A 26,155-nucleotide genomic window follows, 5' to 3' on the forward strand; every position below is an offset into this window, starting at 1 on the left:
TTTGCTTACCTTCCTGAGAATATAACAGCAATGTTATCACATGTAAATGTAATTCATTCACTTCCCATGTGATACAGTATTCTAGATCCACTGTATCTATATCTACTCCCTACCTACCTATCTACTGTCTGTCTGTCTAACCACACATCTAGGTATCTTCTACATATCACTAGAAAATAGATCACTATGGTATCATAATAGACTCCATAGCAATCACTATAGACTATACTGCAATTTACTTACACATTCTTCTGTTACTAGACCTTTAAATTCTGGTTTTAAGCTATTACAAAGCTTCTAGAACTTTCCTGTTCATGTCTCCCAGTAGAAATGTACAAGGATATATAGACTCTTTAAGAATATATACCTGGGAGTGGAATGTCTGGGTCCTGGCATATGAGCACTATCAGCCACATTAAATAATACCCAACTATTTTTCAAAGGAATCATACCACATGTGTTCTCGCTGGTAGTATATTAGAACCCTCATTTTTCTTCAAGATGGCCATTGCTCTTTCTGGTTCTTTGTTTTCTACCTACATTTAAGAAGGAGCTTGTTAAATTACATACACATGTACACACACACCTGATAAAAAGTTAATATACTTGTCATTTGGGGTGACAATAAACTGTAATATTAAGCTTTCTTATCCATTAATTTGATCTTTAATAAATTGTCACTATTTTCTGTGGACGTCTTACATATTTTAATTGTATTGATTCTTGGAAGTTTTCTTTTCGATTCCAGTGAGTTTAATATCTTTACAATTTCTCTTTGTTGCTGTTATATATAAACCCAATTGGATTTTGTATTTTAATTTTGAGCTATTTAAATATATGAGCTAATCCTAGTAATTTGTTCACAAAGCTTTTGGCTTTTCTGTAAAACCCCATAATTTGTGAATAATCAGAGTTTTGTTTCTTCCTTTCCGGTCTTGATACTGTTTATTTCTTTTCCTTAGCTTACTTGCCTTTTCTAGGACCTCCAGCATACTGTTCAGCAGAAGAGGCAGGTACCCTTATCTTACTCATCATCTCAAAGGGAATGGAGTCAATACATATCCATGCTTTTATGGGAACCATCTGAGAACAAATGAAAAGCACCACATGGCTTTAATCCCAAAGCATTTATTTCCTAAGATCAAAACCTCCTTCTATAGTACAACTGTAAAAATCAGTATTGCTACAATACTATCACCTATTCCACAGTCTATATTAAAATCTTGTCAATTGTCCCAATAGTGTTCTTTAGAGCTACTGTTCTCTCCTAGTACAAGAATCAACCCATGATCACAGATGGCACTTGGTTGTTATGTTTCCTTAGTCTCCTTCTATCTGAAACAGTTCCTCAGCCTTTCTGTGTGTTTCTTGATCTTCATATTTTTCAAGAGTATAGCCAAGTTATTTTGTACAATATCCCTCAACCCAGATTCGACTGCTGTTTCCTCATGGTAAGACTCAAGAATGTTACACATTTTTCACAAAATACCACAGAGTTGATATTTTGTCCCTCTCAGTACATCATATCAAGAGGCACATGATGCTGGATTGTCCCAGTATTGGCGGTTAGCTTTCATTTTTTTTTTAATGTTTGTTTATTTGGGTGGGGGAAGAGACAGCACATGAGGAGGGGAAGGGCAGAGAAAGAGGGGGACACAGAATCTGGAGCAGGCTCTGGCTCTGAGCTGTCAGCACAGATCCTGACGTGAGGCTTGAACTCCTGAACTGAGAGATCATGACCTGAGCTGAAGCTGGACGCTTAACTGACTGAGCCACCCAGGCTCCCTGCAATGCTAGCTTTAATCTTGTGTTTAAGCTGGTATCCAGCAAGTGACTCCAATGTAGAGGTAGATTTTCCCTTTGTAATTAAAAACTCATTGGTGAAGAAGTACCGTCAGAATATGTCAATATTCTGTTCTTCATCAAATTCTGACTATTGCTTGTCAATAGCCACTGATGACTATTTTAACACCATAATCTCTTCTATATTTCTTATTTGGCATTGTAAACAGGTTTCCTTTATCGCCACTTACCCATTTATGTAAGGATGGACTCATGGATCCCTATTTTATTCAATGTGCTCTAATCCTGTTCCAGTTACCTTTTTGGCTCCACCAATCGTTCAAAAATCTAGTTGGCTGAGGCAACAACACTTACTTTATTATCACCCACAGTTTCTGTGGGCTAAGAGTCTGGGAAGGACTAACTCTGACTCAAGGACCCATGTGTGGCTGAAGTCAGGTTAACAGCTAGAGTTGTAGGAGTGAGGAACCAGCCATCTGAGGGCTTGCTGAGTCTCTCTCTCTCTCTCTCTCATCATGTAGTCTCAGAGACTCTCCATGTGGTCTTCCCATACTGGCTCATTTGGGTTCCCTCACAAGATGGTGACTTCCAGGCAGTCAGACTGTTTACACATCAGTTCAGGGCTTCAGTGTGAGTGATCCAGCCAGCAAGGTTAAAGATTTGTCACTTTTCATGACAAAGCCTTAGAAGCTATATAGCATCACTTCCGTCATAGTCACAAAGCTACTCGGATTCAAGGTGAGGGAAATAGATCCCATTGATGGAAGGAAACTCAAAGTCCCATTGTGAGAAGATGTGTAATGAGAGATACTCTTGTGGTCATGTTTAAAAAATACAATCTGCTACGTTCCTCTGAGCATATGAACTCACATCCTTTCCATAGACACACATGCAATCTTCTTCCTAGCATTCCCCAGGACGTTAGGGCACCAGCACTAAACCCAGGATCGTGTTCCCTGAATTAAGTCCAGGTTCAGATAAGGCTCCTAGGGTAAGACTCCTTGGGTTCAGTCCCTTGAGTCCACATATCCTTCCTCTTTATTGGAAGATGTGCAAACAAAGGAAATACATACTCTGCTCCCCACGTACACCAATTTATAATGGTGGGGTAGGTGGAGAATTATATGTACAGGGATTTCCATTTTAAAAAGGTACAAAACGTGAGGCACATTTCAACTGATGATCCACAGCAGTTCTGAAATCCAACAGGTACTTGGTTCCCAGTTCCCCGATTAGGACTCAAGTCTACTGCACAGGAATAACTCTCCATGGCTCTCGGCCCCACCCTCTGAACCATCCTTCTTTTTCATAAAAACTAGCCTAAATCTATAGTTAAAAGTTCTCTCAGCCTGCTTCCTACCCATGGACATTAGGGCATTCAGGGATCTCTTCATTTTATACCACCCCTGTCCCTTTCATTCCAAACTTATACATTTCTTTTAAAAAAAAATTCACTTGTGAGTTTTTAATGTATCAGTTTATGTGTATCTACCTGGCTGAGTCACTACAGTGACCAGGTAGTGGGTCAAACATTTTTCTAGATGTTTCTGTGAAGGTGTTTTTTGAATGGGATTAACATTTAAATTGCTGAACTTCAAGAAAAGCAGACTATCCTGTAAGTGTGGGTGGGTCTCATCCAATCAGCTGAAGGTCTGACTAGCACAAAAACTCATCTCCCCCGAGAAAGAAGGAATCCTGTGAGCAGACTCAAACTGCAATTCCTTCCTGTATCTCCAGCCAGCTAGACTACTTAATCAGATTTTGGACTTGCCAGACTCCATAATCATGTGATTCAATTCCTTAAATCTCCTTCAACATAAACACAGTCTGTTGGTTCTGCTTATGTAGAGAGGCCTGAGGAATACGTACTCTTGCAGACAAAAGCCAACCCCAAAAACCTCTTTAGGATAAACTCTGCTGGATCTTGGGCCCCCTGTGAAGTTGCTAGAGGGCCATCCTCTTAAGATACTTGAAGCCCTATTGCTCAGCAGAAAGGCACACACCTGAGACCTTTAAAAGACCTTTTTTCTCTCCTGGTAGGAAAGGTCTTGTTACCTTAAAATTTTCTCAAGTTTTAAAAAAGAATCTTACAAATCCTTCATGGATTTGATCTTTGCCCTGAAATCTTTTCTTAATGTGACCACTTTTTGCCATTTTGAGAAGTTACGAATGAGAAGCAGTTTTATTTTCAAAGGTGGTGAGCCCTGACTCCTCTGTATTTAACAGCTTTGCACCTTTGCTCCCCTCTCATGTTTCATCACAGGTAAGAAGCAACCTGGTGCAGGGGCGGGGGTGGGGGGGGGACTTTCAGTATTCTGTCTGATCATCTGCTGAGTTGGATCACTGAGTTTATTTGGTGTATTTCCTGCTATTTTATTATTTTATGTATTTATTTTTAAATATTTATTTTTCAGAGAGAGAAAGAATGTGTGCATGAGTGAGCGAGGAGTGGGGGGGGGGGGGAAGAGGATCCAAAGAGGGAGACACAGAAAGAATCTGAAGCAGGCTCCAGGCTCGGGGCTGACAGCAGGGAGCCCGAAGTGGGGCTTGAACTCACGAACTGTGAGACCATGACCTGAGCTGAAGTCAGAAGCTCAACCGACAGAGCCACCCAGGCACCCCTCTCGGTATTTTATTATGACAGGTCACAATACTGCCCAACTATTCACTACCCCAGTCAAGGGTCCTCTTCTACCTGACTCTTAGTAACATTTTCCTTTACTGTCTTCAAGCTCTCACTGACAACCACCTCAGGGTTTTTTGGGTTTCTGCTTACACTCTCACACAGACCCTTCAAGCTCTTACCCGTAATCTTTTCAAAGCCCTTTCTGCTTCCTCCTACCTTCCAAAGCCACCGTTACATGCTTTGATTTTTTGTTACGGTGCCAACCCATACCCAGGTCCTAAAATCTACTGTGATTATCTATTGCTATGCAACAAATCATAACAAAACACAGTGGCTTCTACCAACAAGCATTTTACTATTTCTCCGTATTTCTGTAGGCCAGAAATTTGGCAAAGGAGCAGCTGGGTGGTTTTAACTGAGGGGCTCTAAGGTAATGGTAGTCAGAGGGCAGCTGAAGCAGCATTATTCTTTGGTCACATGTTCACAGGGTCCCTCCACATGGACTAGTTGGGCTTCCTGATAACAGAGTTGCCTCAGGACAGTTAGTTTATATGTTAGCTCAGGGCGCCAGCATAAGGTAGACGCTACCCTGACTTTATGATGTGGCCTCAGAAGTCCCGTAGCATCGCTTGCATACCCGTACGCCCACCCAGGTTCAGGGAGATGGGACATAAACCATACCTATCAGCGTGAAGGGTGTCCAAAGCACATAGGAAGAATATGTACAACGGGAAATACCACCATAACTGTCTTTGGAAAATACAGTCTGCCACAAATCCACTACTATTTCTTTTTTCTTTCTTTAGACTCAAATTGTCCAGATGTGGCTCCTTGGAGCCCTTTCAAGCTGGCTATTACATCCTTTTGACAAGCCACCATGATCGTTTGAGCACTGCCTTACTTTCTGGAACAAAATAATGTTTCAGATTCACCCTGTACTTTTTCTGCTCCAGCAGTGGAATTAACCATTTCACCAAGAAGCCTTGGTTCCTTTTAGTGGAGAATCCAGGGGCTACAAGTTTTCACTGCTGTTGGAGTATCATGCTTCTGACCCGTCTCAGCAGACAAAGCTAGGAAAGGTTATACATGCACACACACACTATGAGTTCTTACTAATACTTCTATTTCCAGTCCAACAACAAAGGGTACATCCCAGACCTCCCTCATTCTGTATTTATAATGCCCTTCCCTAAGGGAGTTATTATATTCAATACGTTGACTCGTGTCTGCTACTGGGTTTTTTAAGTTATGTTTTACTCAGTTAAATTAATTCCCCTCTATGCTGGTGTTCCTTTTCTAATAATTTTCTGAAAGAATGAATATTAGATTTTTCAAATTCTTTCCCTACATCTAGTGCTAGGATCATCTGACTTCTCCACTTAAGACGGTTCCTGTGGTAAAATACATCAGGACAATTCTAGTGGCGATCAAACTTCTGTTTTCGGGAAAAACCCAAAATACTGTAGTTCATTATCTTTTATTAATACACTACTAAATCAAGTTTGCTGGTTTTTTTCCTTAGGACTTTCACAACTATGTTTAAAACCTGCCTGTCTTTCATACCATTCTTGCCGCATTTGGGTATCAGGGATATTCTAGTCTCATACATACACCCCCTTTTCTATACCCTGGAATTGTTGATGGGGAATTGAAATTGTTAGTCCTTGAATGTGTGTTAATACCCAGGGGTATCTGGATCTGGTATCATCTTTAGGGGAATATTTCTACTTAATCTACTTCTTTAATGATTATAAGGTTACTTGGGTTTTTAATTTCTACTCAAGTTTTGGCAAATTTTATCTTACTTTTTTTTTAGGAATTGGACTGTTGGAACTTTCAAATTTATTGTCAAAGATTCTATTATTTTAATGTCTGTAGCTTCAATGATTATATCGTTTTATTCCTCATAGTATGCATTTATTCTCTATCCTACCCCGTCTCTCTCCCTCCCTCCATCTCTACCCTCTCGCAGAGTTTTGTCAGTTTTATTAGTCCTTTCAAAGAACGAGCGTTGTTTATCCTTTCTGCGTGCTTGTTGTTTTAATTTCACCCATTTCTTTTTAATGTTGTTCTTTAGTATTTACTTTCTGCTGCTTTATCTTGGTTTACTCCACTAGTCTTTACCTACCTTTGAGAGTTGTATGTTTAATTCATTAACTTTGGGCCTTTCTTCCATGTTAATGGAAATACTTAAGATGATGGATTTCGCTCTAATTTCCACTCTAGCTGCATTCCACAAATTGTAATATGTAGCATTTGTTGTTGTTAAGTTAGATTTTTCTCATTTTCTTACCTTCCGCTCATGTATTATGTAGACAAGTATTTAATCTTCAAACATAGGAGAGTATTTCTGGTCCTCTTTAAAAAATTTTTTTACTTGACTGCATCAAGGGCAGTAACTTTGTAACAATTGCTTTATGGGTTAGCTTGCAGCAATCTTCTTCAACTTTCTTTGTGCACCTGAGGAACGTGTGTATTCACCCTGTGTTGTATGCATTCAGGGTTTTTTCCACTCCTCCAAGTTCTTCTCATTTATATCTCATTTGCTCTTAAATCTATCCACTGATTTTTCAATTTTTGATTACAATTTGAATATACAATTACATTTGTATATACAATTGTATATACAATTGAATAAGATACAATTGTATATACAATTGAATAAGATACAATTGTATATACAATTGAATAAGATACAATTGTATATACAATTGAATAAGAAATTACACTTGGTTGGGGTGCCTGGGTGCTCAGTACGTTAAACGTCAGACTTTGGCTCAGGTCATGATCTCACAGCTCGTGAGTTCGAGCCCTGATCAAACCTGTGCTCACAGCTCAGAGCCTAGAACCTGCTTTGGATTCTGTGCCTCCCTCTCTCTCTGCCCCTCCCATGCTCACACTCTGTCTTGTCCTCAAAAATAAAAAGTCATTAAAAAAAAATAAAAAGAAATTACACTTGGTTATTTTCCAAATAATCAAGGTGATTTGTAATAGTCTTACTCTTTGTTTCTACTCTCAGCTCCGTTTTTTATATCTTTTTTTTAAGGTTTATTTTTGAGAGAGAGTGTGAGCGGGGGAGGGGCAGAGAGAGGGAGGCACAGAATCCCAAGCAGGCTCCAGGCTCTGAGCTGTTAGCACAGAGTCCGATGAGAGGCTCGAACCCACAAACAAAGGGATCATGATCTGAGCCAAAGTTGATCGCTTAACCAACTGAGCCACCCAGGTGCCCCATCATTTTTTATATCTTATATTACACATTGTCATTTTTTTCTTTATCTGTTAATATCTGAAGTTCTGCTTCTGCTGGTTTTCACTTTTGTGTCTTTTTAGTTTTGTTATTTTGTTTATTTTTGACTATGAGCTCATGTTCTATGGATGGCAATCTGTCAAAATTATTTAAGACCTCTATTGAAGAAGGATTCTTCTGGACAGGACTTGTATTGGCTTTACTATGTGTCTCGAAGGGCTACCAACCAGGACTTCTTTTAACTAAATTCTGGGCTTGAGGTTTTCTCAGACCAGCCTGTTTATCAATGCAGCTGAAAACCCAGCTAGTGACTATAGTTCTGAAAGGAGAGATTTTGACCAAAGCTTGAGGGAGGAAATTTTCTTCACTCATCCCTGAGGGGAGACAGGGAACATTTATTTCTAGTCCACCCTTATACTAAAAATGTAGCCGCTTGCAGTCTCAGTGTAGGTGAAGGGGGTTTCCCAAAACAACAACACATCCTAGGATTGGCTCCTGTCCACTATCTCTCTTGAGGTCATAAGAATCAAAGATCAAGGTCACTCACATTGGGCAAACACATTCAAAGCAAAAGGCAGCTTCAGAGTCTTGACTTTCAGCTTTCATGGAGTTTTCGGGCTCTTAGGAAATCTTCACTTTCCTGTCTTCTCAATCAAGTCACTAAAAGATTATTTCAATGTTTTATCCATCATTTCAAATTGCTTTAAGTGAGAGAGTCAGCCAAGGTAACTAGTCTCCCATACAACCAGAAACAAAAGCCTGCTCAAATAGTTCTCAAGCTTCAATTGTATTATTGCCCACCCTTCACAAGGTAGCAGGTCATTCTAATTACTTAAGTGTGAAGAAAGAAAGTAACTTGGTCCACTAAATCCATGGATTTCTAATCCAATTCATTTCACTGAAGATCTCCTAGTTCTTGGTACTACACCCCCACTCACTGAGAAGACACAATCCCAGCCAATCCCAACCCCAACGTGGGTGAATAACCACTCACAATGATGGCTAACACGGGGTCTGCTTAGAAGGTTGGCCAGTACTCTGCTAAGCTTTTTTATGTGTATTTAATTAATACAACAGCCATATAAGATACAATTATTACTACCATTTTAGAGGTAAGAAAACCAAAGCACAGAAGTAACGTGCCCAGAGTAACACAGCTGGTAAGTTAGATCACACTCACGAGGCCTGTCTCCGTCAATTTGCAACAGCACACAGAGATTAGAGGTTAGAGAACACAATCGTAGGTCATGTGCGAGTCTACGAGGAAGGCAAGTAGGATCAAGTCCTCAGGTAATATGGCAGCTGGAAACGTTACAGAGCAGCCGACTTAAACGTGGAACGGTCTGTGGGTTTCTTTGCATGATACAGTGATGATTTCCTTGCCCTTTTCTCCAGTGCCCCACATTATGTGGTCATTGCACACTTATGATGCCTCTCCTGCACTGGATGGGCACATCTTCTCCTCTCTACAAACAGGGAGCTCACCGTCCTCATGCAGATCCTATTGGCCCTGCTTGCTCTCTGTTACTAATGATGTTTTTCAAATAAGTCTCCCAGATTTCACACAGTCCTTCACAGCAGAGCAGCCAACAAGTTGGGAATCACTGCTCCTGAAGGCAAGGGGCAAGCCACAAGGTGTTGCTTCTGGCTCCAGCTCCATTAGGAACAAGCTGCCTGCCCACCTCTTGCCTCTGTGGATGACACGTGGGCGAAAGCAAGTGTGGGAGGGACGATAGATCACAAGACGGTCTTTATAAAATGACTCATAAAGAAATAATGAGAACCCAATAACTACCAATTACAGAAGCAAGAGAAATAATAAAAATAATAAAGCAGAAAATGTACAAAGCAAACAATTAAGACTATTTTATTAAAACAATACTTGCTATTCAGCAAGCATTCATTCTCCCCGCACCAGGGCAGTAACTGTGTATCATCTGAATTTTGCACATTAAGAACATGACACAGAGAGAGTTAAGAAGCTCCTCCGGGATCCAGGACACTTCAGAGCCCAGATTAAAAGTTAGCCATGCTTACTCTTGGGCTGAAATGTCATCTCTCATTAAATTCAAAACCAGCTCTGAGAACACACCATGTTTATTATCTTTTTAATACCATGTGGCTGGTTCTGGAGGAGCCAAGAGAATCTTGGAATCTTTGGAATAAATACACTGATTAAAAAGATACTTTAGGGGCGCCTGGGTGGTGCAGTCGGTTAAGCGTCCGACTTCAGCCAGGTCACGATCTCGCGGTCCGTGAGTTCGAGCCCCGCGTCAGGCTCTGGGCTGATGGCTCAGAGCCTGGAGCCTGTTTCCGATTCTGTGTCTCCCTCTCTCTCTGCCCCTCCCCCGTTCATACTCTGTCTCTCTCTGTCCCAAAAATAAATAAACGTTGAAAAAAAAAGATACTTTAAAAATCTCTCTGTTTGGAGCGCCTGGCTGGCTCAGTTGGTTACGCGACCGAGTTCGGCTCAGATCACGATCTCACAGTTTGTGAGTTCGAGCCCCACGTTGGGCTCTGTGCTGACAACTCAGAGCCTGGAGCCTGGTTCAGATTCTGTGTCTCCCCCTCTCTCTGTCCTCTCCCCTGCTCACACTCTGTGTCTGTCTCTTAATAATAAATAAACATTAAAAAAATTTTTTTTAAATCTCTTTTTTTTTTTTTTTTAAGCTCAGTGGACCAAAATATATAAATCAGAACTATTCTGGTCTAGTGAGTACTGTAAATGTATATTTAGATGTAACAAATATCAGTGGGAAATATCTGTGGAAATTAATTACTTTATAATATATGTGGAATGTCTTTTAAATACTTAAAGCAACTGATCCATTTTAAAGACCTAACTTACAGAAAGAGGCACAAATGTTAATTAGCAAGCTGGAAACTTACTTGCACACTTAATAGCCTAAAGTGAACATGTACAGATCAAGGCATAAATATCAGAAAAGTAGATATTTTAATGGAACACTTAACCGCCTGAACCAAAGGACCCACTGCTAACACCAGAGATTCTCAAGGAGGGCTGAGTCTGGAAGGATTACTTCAGCCTTCATACTAAATTCCTCCCTTTGTCACTGTCCCCACCTGTGACATCTAGCTCTACTGTGCTGTAATTAACAATAAATCTGAGTGCAAAATGAGCTGGAAACTCAAATGCCTATGAAGGCCACTAAGGTAATTACGAAGCATGTTTCTTCTGGGATTTCACCTTGATCTTATTTATTTTTCAAAACTCCATCTGACACTTAGTCTCAGGATCAAGGAGGCACGAGGGAGTAGTGTAGACTGTGGCAAACAGAAGAGCATGTGCACATTCTAAGGACACGATTGCTCACTCCAGCCTACTGTTGACATGAAGCCATGTGGGCCCAGGGTTACCAAAGCATTTCACTCTGTCCTTTATTTTATTTTATTTTTTAATTTGTATTATTTTTTTTAATTTAAACTCAAATTAGTTGACATAGTGTAGTAATGGTTTCAGGAGAATTTGGTGATTCATCACTTACATATAACACCCAGTGCTCATCATAACAAGTGCCCTCCTTAATGTCCCTCACCCATTTAACCCATCCCCCCAGTAACCTCCCCCTCTAGAAACCCTCAGTTTGTTCTCTGTATCTCAGAGTCTCTTATGGTTTGTTTGCCTCCTGCTCTGTTATCTTATTTTTCCTTCTCTTACCCTATGTTCATCTGTTTCTTAAATTCCATATAGGAACGAAATCATGTGATATCTGTCTTTCTGACTGACTCATTTTGCTTAGCATAATACACTCTAGTTCCATCCACATTGTTACAAACGGCAAGATTTCATTCTTTTTGATTGCTGAGTAATATTCCACTGTATGTACATGTGTGTGTATATATAGATTATTCAACTGAAAATGTAAAAACAAAAAAACCTTATGAAGACCAACATTGTATAAGTCCAGTATGACCACAGGATGAATGTGGCCCATGGACCACCAGTTTGAAACTTATCATACAAAACAAATACAGAACAGACCCTGGGCTCCAGGGTCTCAGGAAAAGCCTTAGAAAGAAGCAGATAGGCTTGGTGAGTTGCCCAGGTAGGGTAGGAAGTGGCTTGGTGGGAGTTCTGGGACTCCTTTAGGATCCAAAATGACTCTGGGGGGTGCTTATGTGGAAAAGGGGTTTGAATCAGTAATGGTGGGTTTAGACACAAGCCAGCAGGCAGGAGAGGCAGGTGTGGGCCAAAGTCCTTCCCAGAGCCGTAAACACAGGAGCAGAACACAGAGTTCCCAGCATTCACAGGGTGCAGGGTGAGGCAGCCTATGGGCACAGTTTCCGGCTCCCATCATTCCCTGGACAGCAGCCACAGTGGCCATTTAGTCTCTGCCATCAGGTTTCCCGGCCCACAAGACGGACTCTCTCTCTGAACGCCACGGGAATGCGGGGCCGGACGAAGCTGGCACTGCCTATAGCTCACTGTCTGTATCAGGAGTCGGGACCAGCACCCTCACCTCTGTTCCAAGGCATGGCCCCAGCTTCACAGTATGTGGCTTCTGATGTATACTTTCCAAGTCCTCCAATCCTTCCCGCTGCCCCCACTCCCATAACAAACAGCCACGGAGGCACCTGCTCTTGCTTAGCTTCTCAAGAGCAGACAGTTCAGAAAAGGCCTTAGAGATTTGCCTTATTGCTGAGACTCCTGGGGACAAGGGTCCTCGGGAAACCACAGTGGTGAGACACAGAAGACTCTATTTCATTACAGTGGCTACTGGAAGGGCTGCCCGCTAAGTGAAGCACCCAACCAGCCATGCCACTGATCCTTCCAAAGCGCGGGTTTCCTCCTCTATAAACAGAAGATCACACTCGCTGGCCATGCTGGACGATGGAGAGGGTTGAAGGAAGTTAACTCAGAGAAGCTTATGAGAGCTTTAATGATGACATTTGTCTCCATGTACCCCGTCCTGTTTTGTCCTTTCCCCACAACAGGAAAACAATATATGGAGAAATATTTTCAATACAAGTCAAAGCCAAGAATTTAACTACAAAACTCAGCCAGAAGGTCCATCACTAAGAAATGACGGATGAGCATCTGGGGCATCCTAGCCACTGTGCCCCTCTGTAGAGAAAGGAAAACATGCCCCCAAGGGTAGGGCAAAAGGGAAGGTACTGAAACCCAGCCATGGAGAGACCTGAGGTTTATGAACCCCAGCTCAGTCCTCACATCCTACCTCTGCTACCCCCTAGCCATGGGGCTTGACACTGGTCACTTCACCTGTTCAAGCCTGTGTCCTCACCTGGGAATATAAGGAGTGATCCTGCAGGGCCCTTCCAGACCTGCAGGGGGATCACGAGGCAGATTCCATGAATGGCAGGGCCAAGATGCAAGTCGGACTTCTCAAGGAGGGCATGAGCATCAGCAGGCAGAGCATTCAGGCAGGCTGCTCGGTGGGAGGGGCACAGCCAGGAAGGCTGGCTGGGGGACTGGCCCTGGGAACCAGAGCACGAGGTGCAGAGATGGGTCGGGGCCCGGACCAGAGTGCTGGGCACATCCAGAGAGTTCTTAGATCATCTCAATGGGGCTCGGCCAGCGGCAGCCCGGCTCTCACTACATTCCAAGTGTCTCTGATCCGTGACACTGGCATCCTAATGGATCTGGCTGTCAGCAATGGATAAGCATTGAACTAATAGATGTCAAACAGCATTTGCATTTCTGAGATGGCTTCATCTGCTGCCTCTCCTGGGACTCTCCAAACTGAAATCTGAAATGTGGACAGACGGGTCTGCTCTTGGACAGCTCCTCTTCCAGAAATCTCACAGGAAAGAAACAATTATTTAATTATTTTCTGCGCCTATTAAACAACTAGCGCAAACCACAACCAGAAGCTGCTTCTCAGCCTTCTCCTCTCAGGAAGGCATGCAACGCCCTCAGAGACACATACCCCTTGTAGTCTAAATAGCTTTCATTCATTCATTCGGAGCCCACTTCACAGCGAATTGTCTTGTTCATTAGCAGTGCTGCAGAAGACCATGAGAGATTTGGATCTGGGAGGGCATTGAGGAGGTGATCATCTGGAAGATGGTGCAAAAAGCAAACCGCACTAGGAGAGTTTGCCCATGCTCCCCCTGGGCAATGACAACAGGGTCAGAATGGAGTTCTTGGTTTGGATTTCAGTTCCTGGGACATCTGTAGCTAACAGAAAATGCCACAGAATCATCTGTCTGGGGGGGGGGGACATCTACATTTGGGGGTGACTCTGACACAGCACCCGACACCCGGTAATGAAGGTATTTTCTGGCTTTCTCTGGCTCTATTTTAAACTGTCATCATCTTAAACTGTGAAATATGTCAAGTGATAATTAAACCTCGCCACAGACAGGTACCGTGAAAATGATTAACTTTTACCATTTTCCCCACACATTTTGAATACTCTGAATCCCCACGGTACAGAATCATTACATTGACAGATGAGGAAAGTTGTCTTTAAAATAATTTGTTTTTAAAAGAGCCCAAACAGGGCTAAAATCCTGTACTTTTCCATTGGGTTTGAATTTGAAAAGCCCTGCAATAAACTCCCACTGAAAGAGGAAGCCAGGTGGGAGGAGCTCCCAACTGACTGTCCTCATCTCCCGCCAGGTCCCAAATGGCTGTGGGCCCTGGGACGAGACCCTGGCCACCTCTGGACATCAGTTTCCTCATCTGTCAGACACCAATGCTAACATCCTCCCTCTACCTAACACAAAGGTTCTCATCAATGATGAGATGAGATGACAAATGAGAAAGCTCTTTGAGAGCAAAAAGCAGCCTGGTGACACCATCCAAGTATAAGGTGCTATTATTCCAAATTCTGTATACAGGGGGGAAGCGATTTGCTAGCACAGCTTTACCGAACTGTGGTCTCAAAAAAAAAAAAAAAAAATCAACTCATATTATTTTCACCTGAAGTTTCTAAGTGTGAGATTAGATCTGACCCTATCAGATGAACGTCCTCTCTTAGCCACAGGACTCTCATTTTGTGTCCAAATAGGCAGGGACTTACACAAATGATAAAAATTCAAATGCTGTAGCCGAACAGCTGGATGGGAGTGCTGCTTCCAGAAAAAAAGAGAGAGAGAGAGAGAGAGAGAGAGAGAGAGAGAACGCAAATAACTGCTAAAATTAGTAAAACAAACAGACTGAAATGTATTTTTACTCTGACAACTCATTTTCCCAGACCTGTGATTTTCTGTCTTTAAAGCACATTTCTTCAGAACGTGGAGGTCCCTGTTTCTTCCTGGCAGCAGCACACATGGGGTCCCGCGACCCCAACCCTGCTTGTACTTCAACTGCGGAATGACAAGTTCCTGTTTGTGAATATGAACAATTTCCATCAGAACTGTACCAACAGTGCTGAATTTCCATCGAGAATGTGCCTTCTTGCCAGATTTCAGTTAAGCCCACTTAAATTCTTTGATCGGTTTCCTGTAGAGTTCAAAGGGTCTCCCACATTTTTCTATTGACAAAATAAAATTGCAATGCCTGTATCAGAGGGTGTTCATGAGAATTAAGTAAAGGACTGAAGTTAAAACGTTTCCATCAAGAACTCTTCAATTCTAAGGAATTTATAGGAAAGCAGTGAAGCGACGCTTTGACCCTAAGTCGAGGCATGGATAATCGAGAAGGTGCCTAGTAAAAGGTGGCTCCTGAACAAGAGCTCTGGTTGTCTGTGAAGCCCAAGTCCCCCATCTCCATCTGTGCCCCCACCTGGCCTGCTGCCATCTAGAAGCATCCAGTACAGTAAGCCCCCCCAACCTATCTCCCCGCCCCCCCACAAAAGAACAGTATCTCTAATGGAAAATGGAAAAGAAAGCTTCTGAGAAGCCTCCTGGCTGCAAGCACTGAAGTCACCATCAGGGGAGAATATGAACTTTAGCTTTTGATCCTTATGCCCTTTGGTTGGAAGGCTAAAGAAAGGAGGATATGTTGGGGATCTGAAGGAATGCTAAGGCTCCCCCAATTTGGGCCAGTGGATTCTTGATGCATCCCTACTAAGTCACTGCATCTGTCACTATGGAAGGGAGTGAAAGAGCCTCCCATCGTTGGAGGCAGCTGTGTTTCACAAAATGCAAACATGCCCTGTCATCAGGAAGCTGAGTTCCAACTCACACTCCCTCCCCCAAGCTCCTGTGACCTCTGGTCAGCAGGGCCTTAGTCTTGGTTTCCTTCTCCAGAAGTTGAGAGACATGCCTTCCCGCACAAATGCTGGATGAATGCTGGCTAAGCTCACCTTACCTCCAGGCACTCCAAATCCCCTGGGAGTGGAGAACATGGTAGACACCCAGATGTGGCATAACTCAGTAGACGCTAATATGCATAGTGGACTTTTTTACCTTCCTGCATCCATAGGTCTTATCTGGACAAAGGTTCAGTTGTCCTTTGGGGATCCACCTTCCCCCCACTCCTCTCTCATGCCATCTTGACTACAGGGGCTCATGCCGGGACCTGTGTGGAGCCTAGCAACACATAGCAGCACACTAGGTCATTCCAGATTCAGGTGGGGGCACACGACCCCAGCCTGTCCCACCTGAGGGGATCTTAACATTTCTTTGAGAACTGTCCAACCAGAGGCTTTCTCTCTCTCCTCCACAGGACATTGAGTCGTAAGTGGGGACGTTGACACTTATCATGAAGAGGAGTCAACTATTAAGGGGGTGAAAAGAGAAACCAGCATACCTGAATCCTATACCTTGCATCCTATACCAAGCATACGTGAAGCCAGCACCCTCACCCCTCCACTCCTTTCCCGACTGTCCAGTTACATAAGCCAATAAGGTTCTCTATTTGGTCAAGATGGCTGAGTTTTGTGATTTGCAACATGTCCCCACTGATAGGGTGTATGACTAAGAGTCAAAAGGAGACTATCTGTCAATATAACCATCCTTTGGAGAAAAGACCCTGAGACTTCACCTCTACCAAAATATTCAGCAAGTTGTTCTCTAGGGCCCCCATGTTGGTCTACACTGAGCAAATAATTTCACACTTGGTTGTTGGCCCATATGTGAGATGCCTGGCCACGTGGCAGGCACACCCAGGTGGCCTTTCTGTCTACTGGACACTCGTACATCTCATCAACTGATACATTCATTCATGGAAAAGCTCTGTAAGGTCAGGGAACACACCCTGTCTTCACTGCACGCCATGCAAACTCCAACCCACCCAAGGAAAGTTCCATTAGCACCCAGTAAACCCTCAAGAAATCCTAAGAGTGGGACTTTCCACAGGAGCTGTTTCTCCTTTAGAAGTAGTATTGTCATGCTAGGCTCCCAGACACTGCTTTAGAAACACTGCCGTGATGAGACAGGAGCTGAGAGGCTAAGAACTCCCCAGCAGTTTCCAGAGAATAAGACAGGTGGGCAATGTCTGGCCTGGATGCCCTGTTGAACAGCACCAGGCACCACTGGACTACACTCAGACCTCCCTCTGCTGACTGCACCTGTCCCCAAAGGCTTCAGGTCACTGTCAACACCCTGCAGAGCCAGAAGCCAGGCAGAACCTGCTCATTTCTGTGGCATGTGTTCTCTGACTTTCTAGAGAGCACAAGGCAAGCTAATCTTCTTTCATGAAATATTCAACATTTTGCATGAAGTTTTCTACATGCAGACCGTATTTCTTGGAATCCAATGACAGCCCTGGCCAAGAAGAAGTATGAGGGAAACCGTGTGCAGAGAACCACTGGGTGGGTTGCCGTGCACAGGATCTCTCTATCTTGCTTAACCTGATCTGCAAGAGCCCTCCCTGGGCATTGTGGCTCATTCACCAAGCACAGCATGTGCACAAAAGGACACACCAGGAAGCCCTCACCACGGCCACCCAAGACAAATGGGCCAACATGTGGGCGGCAGGGAGCTCCTAAAAGTGAGCGGGGCCAGGAGACAGAGCGCTAGTAGGCCGCACTCATTTCGATGACATGTCTCACCTTGCAGTTTATTTTTAGTCTTGGCTCTGCTCCCACTGAAGTGGGGAGATTAAACATTTGTTAAGAGACAACACAATCTGAAAATAGGAAGGAAGGGTTGTTGTTTTTTTAAGACTTTTAAAAAGATGAATTAATTATGATGACAAGAAAAGAATTAGAATATAATGGTCAGTTGGACTTTGTACCTCATTTCCTATTAAACAAAGAGTACTGAGCAGCAATGAGACAAAAGAGACAGAAACAAATGATTTTGAAGTCACAGATAATTAACCCCAGAGGCTTGCCAGTGGCACATTAATATTGCTAGGGCAAATGGCTTAACAAGTTTGAAGAGAGCTTCAGTGTTTATATGGAGAAGACAATTTCAAGGGTTCCTGAAAAGCAGAAAATCTCCTTCTGTGTTGTGGGCCAGGCAAGGGGTGAACACAGCAAATGTCAACCTTCCCTGTGGGATCTCAAAGAGAGGCGAGCCTCCAGGGCAGGGATGGGCCTCAGCAGGCCTAAGAGGAGTGCCATTATTCCCTCTCTTCAGGCCTTGGTGGGCAAGTTCAGCATGTTTCCGGCTGTGCGATCTCGTGAAGGCCTCACCCCATTGTCCCGATACATCAGCTGTGATTCATATCCTTTGGGGGTTATGACTTCATAGAGAACACAACTCTTCCTCCTTACATTCCAGATAGGGACCTATGTTCAAAGTGTATAGTCACAACCCCCGAGGAGACTCCTTTGAGAAGCACAGCTCACTGCACAGGAGTTCACTGCCCTGTCCAGACCTACCAAGGCCCTACAGCTTGCCATCACAACCACAGAGATTTGCCTCACTCGCACCAGCAGCTTGTAAGTACCTGTTAACAGAGGGACCCACAAGTCCTCAGAAAGAGCACAGTAGCTCTCTGAGGATGCTATTTAAGGAGAGCAAGGCTTCCAAGGGTGCTGGTGAGAAGAGGAAGTGCAGCAGGGAGGGCAAAGGCGTCCTGAAGCTGTGGGATCCACAGCCAAACAACCAGGAAGCCCCTATACCTGTGATTTTGCCTTATAAGTGCAGATATGACATAGAACCCAGTCAGCCCTGGAATGTGCTGGACGTCTGACACTTTTTCAGCGCTTGCTGTGTGAGAGGCAGGAGAGGCCAGAAAGAAGAGTCACGATCCATGCTCTCCCAGGGCTCATCCTGCACAGCAGCACAAGAGCTGCCCACCCTCCACCACCCCCTGCTCTGAGCACAGACCATATCCACCCATGCTGTGTCCTATGGTGCTGAAGCCCCGGGCAAGGAGTCACACAAGTGCAATTCAAACAGCAGCACGAATAGCTGCCATCATCAGTCCTGAGCTGTACCCAGCGAGGTCCTGCTTCTTCTAAATCACTGCAGAGAGGGGCGCCTAGGTGGCTCCGTCGGTTAAGCATCTGACTTCCGCTCAGGTCATGGTCTCATAGTTTATGAGTTCAAGCCCTGCATCGGGCTCTGTGCTGACAGCTCAGAGCCTGGAGCCTGCTTTGGATTCTGTGTCTTCCTCTCTCTCTCTGCCCCTCCCCCACTGCTGCTCTGTCTCTGTCTCTCAAAAGTAAATAATTTTTTTTAAATCACTGCAGAGAGCTGAAATGGCCCAGGGCTAGGATGAAATAGCCACAAACCCAGAGCCTTGCAGACCTCTGATCAAGGAATATCCTATATAGGGACAGGAGTGAGAACTCAGGCTCACTCAGGCTGTCTTAGTCCACTGCTAATCTTTCCAGGCCCAGGCACTTAGAATTATCTCGGGGAAGCTCAGGAACAGAAGCTTGGGGTGACCCACAGCCTGACATTCCTCTAGCTAAAGCTGTGCATGACCCTTGGGAAAGGCCCCTAACTTCAATCCCTGAGCTTTCCTCTGAAGCATTAATTGAAAGGAAATAGAAAGGGTTGGTGACTGTGATGCTCAAGGACAATTTCTAACCCCAGTGGCCAGAGAACCTTAATCTGGGGAGAGGAATTTTAGGTGGGTTGTCCTTAAGTTCTTAAAGGCAATAGGAGAAGAGAGTTGTTTGGTTCTTCTGATTGCGGAATCAAGAAATTTGAACAAAATGTTAAAGACTCTGACAGAGGATAGAATGGACATGGGCTAAGTTGTGCCACATGTGCCATCTACTTCCCACTTGAGCTGGGGCAAGCGGGTACAATACAGTTTCCCAGCAGCTGAAAAAGGGCAGCCCTGCCCAGAAAGAGCCAATTTCTGTGGGTTTAGAAGCTAAAAGAGATAGATGTCACTCAACTTTCTGAGGTCCCCTGACTGTAGGAGAGAGCTAGCAAGCTCCCCTGTATGTGAGCAAGGGTAGAATGGTAAAGGAAACTTCATCTCTTTGCCCAGATGGCAATCTTAATTTGAAAAGGACCTACTACTCCAGTCAAATTTGGATAGCTCCCTTCTCGAATCCCTACATCTGCAGCCATTAAAGAAGTTACCTCAAAAGAAGCTAGGAGTTTATTAATCTGTTTTATAGAAGAGAGTTAGCCAGTTCACATTATACCAAGACAGATTATGCAGGCAACTGAGAGATCCAGAAAACATCTGCTAAACAAAATCAAAATTAATGGTAAACAGAATGCAACTCTTGATAGCTGAAGTTCACCCAGATGCAGAGAACTATAAGGGGGCTATTAGAAGCAGCTGCCAATTAGGGACTAATTCCAAGAATTTTCAGAAAGGGAGGCTCTAGTCACACAGTGGGAACTGGCAGGTTATGTTTATTTAGGCGATTTGCATTGCTAAGGAGTCAGAGGCACTGGGCTGTGTGACTGTCACTCCTCTCTTTTTCTTTTCTGGGAAGACAGCAGCATCCCTGCTCTCAAGTCTCCCTCACAGCCCTGCTGGAAGCGAGGCCAGGCTGATCTGGACTAGAACATGTAAGTGATCCATCACTGGGAGGGTGGATAATGCAGTATGACACTGGTGCCCACCCCAAAACTCATAGCCTCTAATCACAACACAATCACAGACATCTGGGATAGTTTATAGATCACCCATGTTCCTAAGAGATGGCTGACAAGGGCTGAATTATCCTGGCCACTTGCTCAGCTCACTCAAGTGTTCTCTCATGGTGTAATTCAACATGATGGAGTCAGTTAGAGAAAAGTACTGGTTTGAGTAGATGAATTCGGGCAGACACAATCAGCACTGGCCCTCACAATGGACACAGGAGTGTCTTGGAGTGGTGAAGTCGGCACCTTTGGTTGAAGCCTTAGACGAAGTTGAAATTAAATTGTGGATGCCTAGAGGGGGGGTAAGAACACCTGCAGTGGAAAGCAGATGAAGATGCAGGCATGTCTTCTCGCGGTGAGCACAGGTGGGTCCTGGGAAACTAGGGTGATACAGGACTGCCCTGAAGGAGGAAGGGCTGAGTCAGCTGGGGTGAGCATATGCCCTTCCCAAAAGACATCCTACAAGTCTTGCAGTCCTGCCACACCTCCTGATACTATATATTTCCCTTCAGGTTCCCCTGAGAGCCCTTACCACAAATCCAACTTGGAAAAAAGTGACCCCTAGACAGTTTTCTTCCAAGAGTCCCTCTTAGCTCTCTAGGCTTGGCAGTGGGCACAAACGAACAGAAGAGAGGATCAGTGCATTAAAGGGACATTGGTCCAGAGGGAGCCCTAGTTCCCACAAATAAGCATGGAAAACAAGGAAGGAGTCTCATGTGTAAGATGCTCTCCTCTCTCCTCTGTCATGGGTTGCTGAGGGTCACAAGACAGAAAGACTAATGTAAAAGCTCTCTGAAAACTTGAGAACTGATAAGTTATTATTATTACTATGCCACTATTCTGTTCATGCAATGCACATGGAAAGCACATGAGCCAAGTCATGTGCTCATCCTGGGCAATGAGGAAGCAAGCACTCTTTCTGCCTGAACTTCCTAGAGTAGACCTTCAAAGGACATTGCATGGAATGACAGCCCTGAGATGGTCAAAACCAACAAAATTAAGGCACCATGGGAAACTAAGTTTGAGAAATGCTGCATATTATACCCACTTGTGAGTCATATTTAACATCTTAAAGGTCTAATAGGTTCTGCAGTCAAAGTAGGAACAACCAGCGCAATGTTGAGTCCAGCATTGGCCAAGTGCATTATTTTCCTAGGGCTGCTACAACAAAGCTCCACAATGTGGCTGTTTTTAAACAAGAGACATTTGTTTTCTCACATTTCTGGAGGCCAGAAGTCAGAAAACAAGGTTTTGTCAGAGCCACATGCCTTCTGAAAGCTTTAGATGATTCTCCCTTGCTTCTTCATAGCTTGTGGTACTTGCCAGCAATCTCTGAAATTTCCTGGTTTCTAGTCCTCCCTCCTATCTCTACTCCATCATCACAGGATGCTCTCCCAGCATTTCCCTCTTCTAATAAGGGTATTACTGATTGGATCAGGGCCCCCTCCTAAACCAGTACAATCTAATCTTAATTTGATTACATACTTGCCAAGAAAACTATTTCCAAATAAGGTCACATCCACAGGTTCTGAGTTAAGATATTAACTATCTATTCTGAGGACACAATTCAACCCATAACACAAAGCTTATCTGAACGTGAAACACTTTGATCAATTAAGAATATCCAATGTATATCCACAGAACACTCCTTAAAACGTTCCGTTCTCAAACCAAAGCACTCAGTGCCTCACTTGTGTGTCACTGGAACAGAATCAGAGTGAAAAGACAATACACATTTAGCAATGGGTGGTTTGCACTTAATTCAGAAAACAATTGTTGAGCAACTAGATCCCTGGACTGGGGCCATGAAGAATCTGCGATGAATGAGGTGAGGGTCTCTATTCTTAGAAAATGACATGATAGGATCCCTTAACTCCAAGATAAAGTAGAGTAAGTTAAACACTTTAAAAAAGACAGTTGGAGATATGAGGGAGAGGTGGCATTTCACAAAGATTAGGGACCAAGAGCATTCAGGGTGCAGGAACAGTGTGATCAAAGCTAGAAGCAAGTAAGTGGGCCACAATCTGAGAACCCTAACAGCACGGGATCTAAGGCTGAGAGGAGTGCAGAAGGAAATTAGGCAGACAGCATGTCTAAGGCACACAGTACATTTGAGTCACCTTAATGATATCCAACCCCACTGCGATTTAGCCTAGACTCCATTCCCACTGCTAATTCTCTCTCAGTTCTCACTTCACAGCCTTGGTCTGTCACCAGCAGTTTCGAAAAGTCACGTAGTATGAAGCTGTGGTTCATCATCCATGTGTACCACTGAACCTGGGATGGAGATGTAGTATTAAAACAAAAAATGGGAGGGGCACCAGGGTGGCTCAGTCTGTTGAGCATCCAACTCTTGATGTCAGTTCAGGTCATGATCCCAGTGTTGTGGGACTGAGCCCCATTTCAAGCTTTGCTTTGAACATGGGGCCTGCTTGAGATTCTCTCTCTCTCTCTCTCTCTCTCTCTCTCTCCCCTCCCTCCTTCCCTCCCTCCCCCTCTCTGCCTCCCTGCCCCTCTCCTCTGCTTGCACATGCTCTCTCTCTTTTGCTCTAAAATAAAATTTAAAAATTAAAAAAAATTTTTTAAATGGGATAATATCTTGGATTTTGTGACCCAGAAGCTATCTCCTCCAGAGCTCTCCAAAATCTCCTGGGCCTGGTAAACTAGGTAGAAAAATTCAGTGTTACTTAATTGTTGCTCTTTCAATTTTAGCTGTGAAATAACCCTAAGTGGTTGTTACGAGACAATAATGTCTTTTTTTTTTTAATGTTTTATTTATTTATTTTGAGAGAGAGAGGGGAAGGGACAGAGAGAAAGGTAGAGAGAGAATCCCAAGCAGGCTCCACACTGTCAGTGAAGAGTCGGGTTTGATCTCATGAACTGTGATGTCATGACCTGAGCCTAAATCAAAAGTCGGGCACTTAAACAACTGAGCCACCCAGGCACTCCAATAATGTCTTAGTTTTGTCTGTAGAAATAATCATTTATTGAAATATTTGTAGTACGTTTATTATTTTTATACTTGTACCACTCTTCTGAAGATTAACAGCCCCACCATTCAACCAAGTGAATTCTCAGGACTTAAAATACTTGGAATCAATCTGTAAGGTCCCACTCTTCCTTCCTTCCTTCCTGTCAGGTTATATGCGTTGGCATTCAGGCAGTATGCTATTTCAGGGACTCTCAAACACTCAACTTTGACAAAAACAAGCAAGAAAGACATCAGTTCACAACGGGAGAAAATAAGTTTATGTGATGTCAGGACAAATTTGCCAGTACAAACCCAAAGTATATGTTCCCAGTCAGCCAGTTGTAAGAGCTGCTGCTTTCAAAGAGGAGTTATGAATGAATAGAGCACAGCCCAACCACACCTTTGCTCATACTCTAACAATGTCAGTGTTCAGTGGATTTGGAGCCTGAGGTCTCATCAAGCCTTTTAATGCCTCTAAGCAAAAATACACATGATTTCCTTATATCCCAACCTTACCATTAAACACATTTCACACTGCGAACACAAGGACAGTGAAATTCCAGAACAGTCAGGTTTATATGCGATTCCATAATGCAAATTAATTCCAAAAATTCATACTCAGGGCTATTAACATGAATTAAATAGTATTCAAAACCAAATTTCATGCTGACTTCTCTGCTTAAGGCTATTTTCTTTCCAATTTACATGGTCATCAATAAGAAACATGTCCTCACAGCCCCACCCATATCCATCCAATTTCATTTAGTTTTGATATCCACACAATGCAGTTTACCCTACAGATGCAGTTCAGAGGGTTTTGAGCCCAAAACAAGAGATGATGCCAAATGGGAATGGACGCCACAAAGTTCATCCTATGGCCACATTACCCAGATCCTTTGAATCCAGGGTTCCAGCACCATGAATAACAGGAATCAACAGGTTGGACTCGTTTACCATACAGATAGTAGGGAAGGCTTAGGTTTCCAAGCTCTAGAAACATAATTTGATAACATGAAATTCTATGTCTTTCATACTGGTGCTTAAAATAAGAACTAATCATGAGCCAAGGATATATTTAATTTAGAAGTAAATAAGAAACTTGCTCACATTTTTTTCGATTGCCACTCTTTTTAGAGACAGGGCTACAGAGAAGTTTGTGGTTAAAACGAAAACCCATGGTCAGACCCTAGATCAAGAAGTCACTTTGATTTCTGACTTCATCTTTCTATCCCTGCAATAAAGAGATGATTGGCAAAGATTCCACAAGTCATACAAAAGACATCTTCTTATAGACAGAAGGTATTGCTGCAAATGAGTAAGGGAAACTTCAATTTCCACTAAGACTTTTCAGAAATCACCACCCATATACACTTACCTCAGAGACCAGAAAACAAATGTGCTAGAGAAACTGGTAGGGAAAATGAACATCATGGAATTGTTTCAAAAGGGAAAATAATTGGCTATTTCTATTTCAGCTTAGCTAAAGCTGTAAAAATCTAATCAGAAATATTTTTCACAATGCCATCTTCTCCCAGATATTGAAATATTTCAAATCATAAATGATTTTTTTATTGTTGATGTTGTTTTCGCTTCATGAAATCAAATAATTACTTCAAACTTCACTCAAAAATGAGGCTACTCTCAAGACTGCAAACATGATCATGAATAAGCCAGTTCCCTAGACCTCACCTATGATGCTTGAAGGTAGAGGACTTCATTTTCACAAGCAAACATGGCTTTCAGTTCTTACAGTCCTCAGAGACAAGTACCAGTCAGCACCCAGAAAAGGCCACATGAAATTTCAAAGAACAAGCTTCCCATAGGTGGAAGTTCATCTTAGCTTCAACAGACTACTTCCAAAATGTCAGCACTGAGAAGGAAATGGGTATGCATGCATTTTCCCTACCTTCTCTTCTTGTGATTTCAAAGCTTCTGGACTCCTGCAAGAAAAGAAAGATTTTGTATTTCTGAAGAATAATTCATAGGTACAGATACTTGCAAAGATCTCACCTTTGTTACTCATTCACTTATTCACAAAAAGGTGAACAATCTCATAAGAACATGACATTCAGCAATGCTGGGTCTACTAAACTCTCAACACACACACACACACACACACACACACACACACACACACACCTGTAAATGTAAACAACTTGTTGCTTTGGGGGCTTAGCCAACAAATATATTGTTAATCAATCAGTTTTTAAGGAACAGAGCCAGTTCTCATGGTCTTCCTTATGTGGAACCCGGGCTGGTACCAAGTGTTAAGGAAGACCTTGTCACAGACTGATACCACATCTTCCACCTAGACTGTAGGTTCTGTAGGGCTTGGGGAAAACATAAGTAGACCAGGACCAGAATTATCCGACCTGCAGTAGGTTGTGATTTGTGGTGCCATAATGAAGACCCCCCAGTGCTCCTGTGTGGGTCAATGGCATGATGCAGCAATGGACTATGCTCAACTCAGTAGTTTCCAAAGGATGAAATCCTAAAGACAATTTGGACATCCAGTCTGTGCCACTGAACTAAATTAAGCCCTTGATTTGTTTTGTTTTATTTTTTAATTCAATCCCATCTTCCTGCTATGTGTAGGTGAATAAGCAAAGTGCTTGAGAAGTTACAT

The 26,155-nt window shown here is 43.2% G+C and overlaps 1 protein-coding gene across 6 annotated transcripts in view; it reads right to left on the minus strand.

Moving 5' to 3' along the window:
• The window catches only part of FSTL4 (follistatin like 4), a 651,440-nt gene that overhangs the window by 344,562 nt on the left and 280,723 nt on the right, over nucleotides 1-26,155 (minus strand). For all 6 annotated transcript variants that reach the window (XM_047859957.1, XM_047857699.1, XM_047857180.1 and 3 more), the window contains one exon: nucleotides 25,436-25,469. In XM_047859957.1, coding sequence (XP_047715913.1) covers nucleotides 25,436-25,469 — 34 coding nt within the window. The remainder of the gene's footprint in view (nucleotides 1-25,435; nucleotides 25,470-26,155) is intronic.

Source organism: Prionailurus viverrinus, chromosome A1 (assembly GCF_022837055.1).
Source record: "Prionailurus viverrinus isolate Anna chromosome A1, UM_Priviv_1.0, whole genome shotgun sequence".
In the NCBI taxonomy this organism is placed as follows: Eukaryota; Metazoa; Chordata; class Mammalia; order Carnivora; family Felidae; genus Prionailurus; species Prionailurus viverrinus.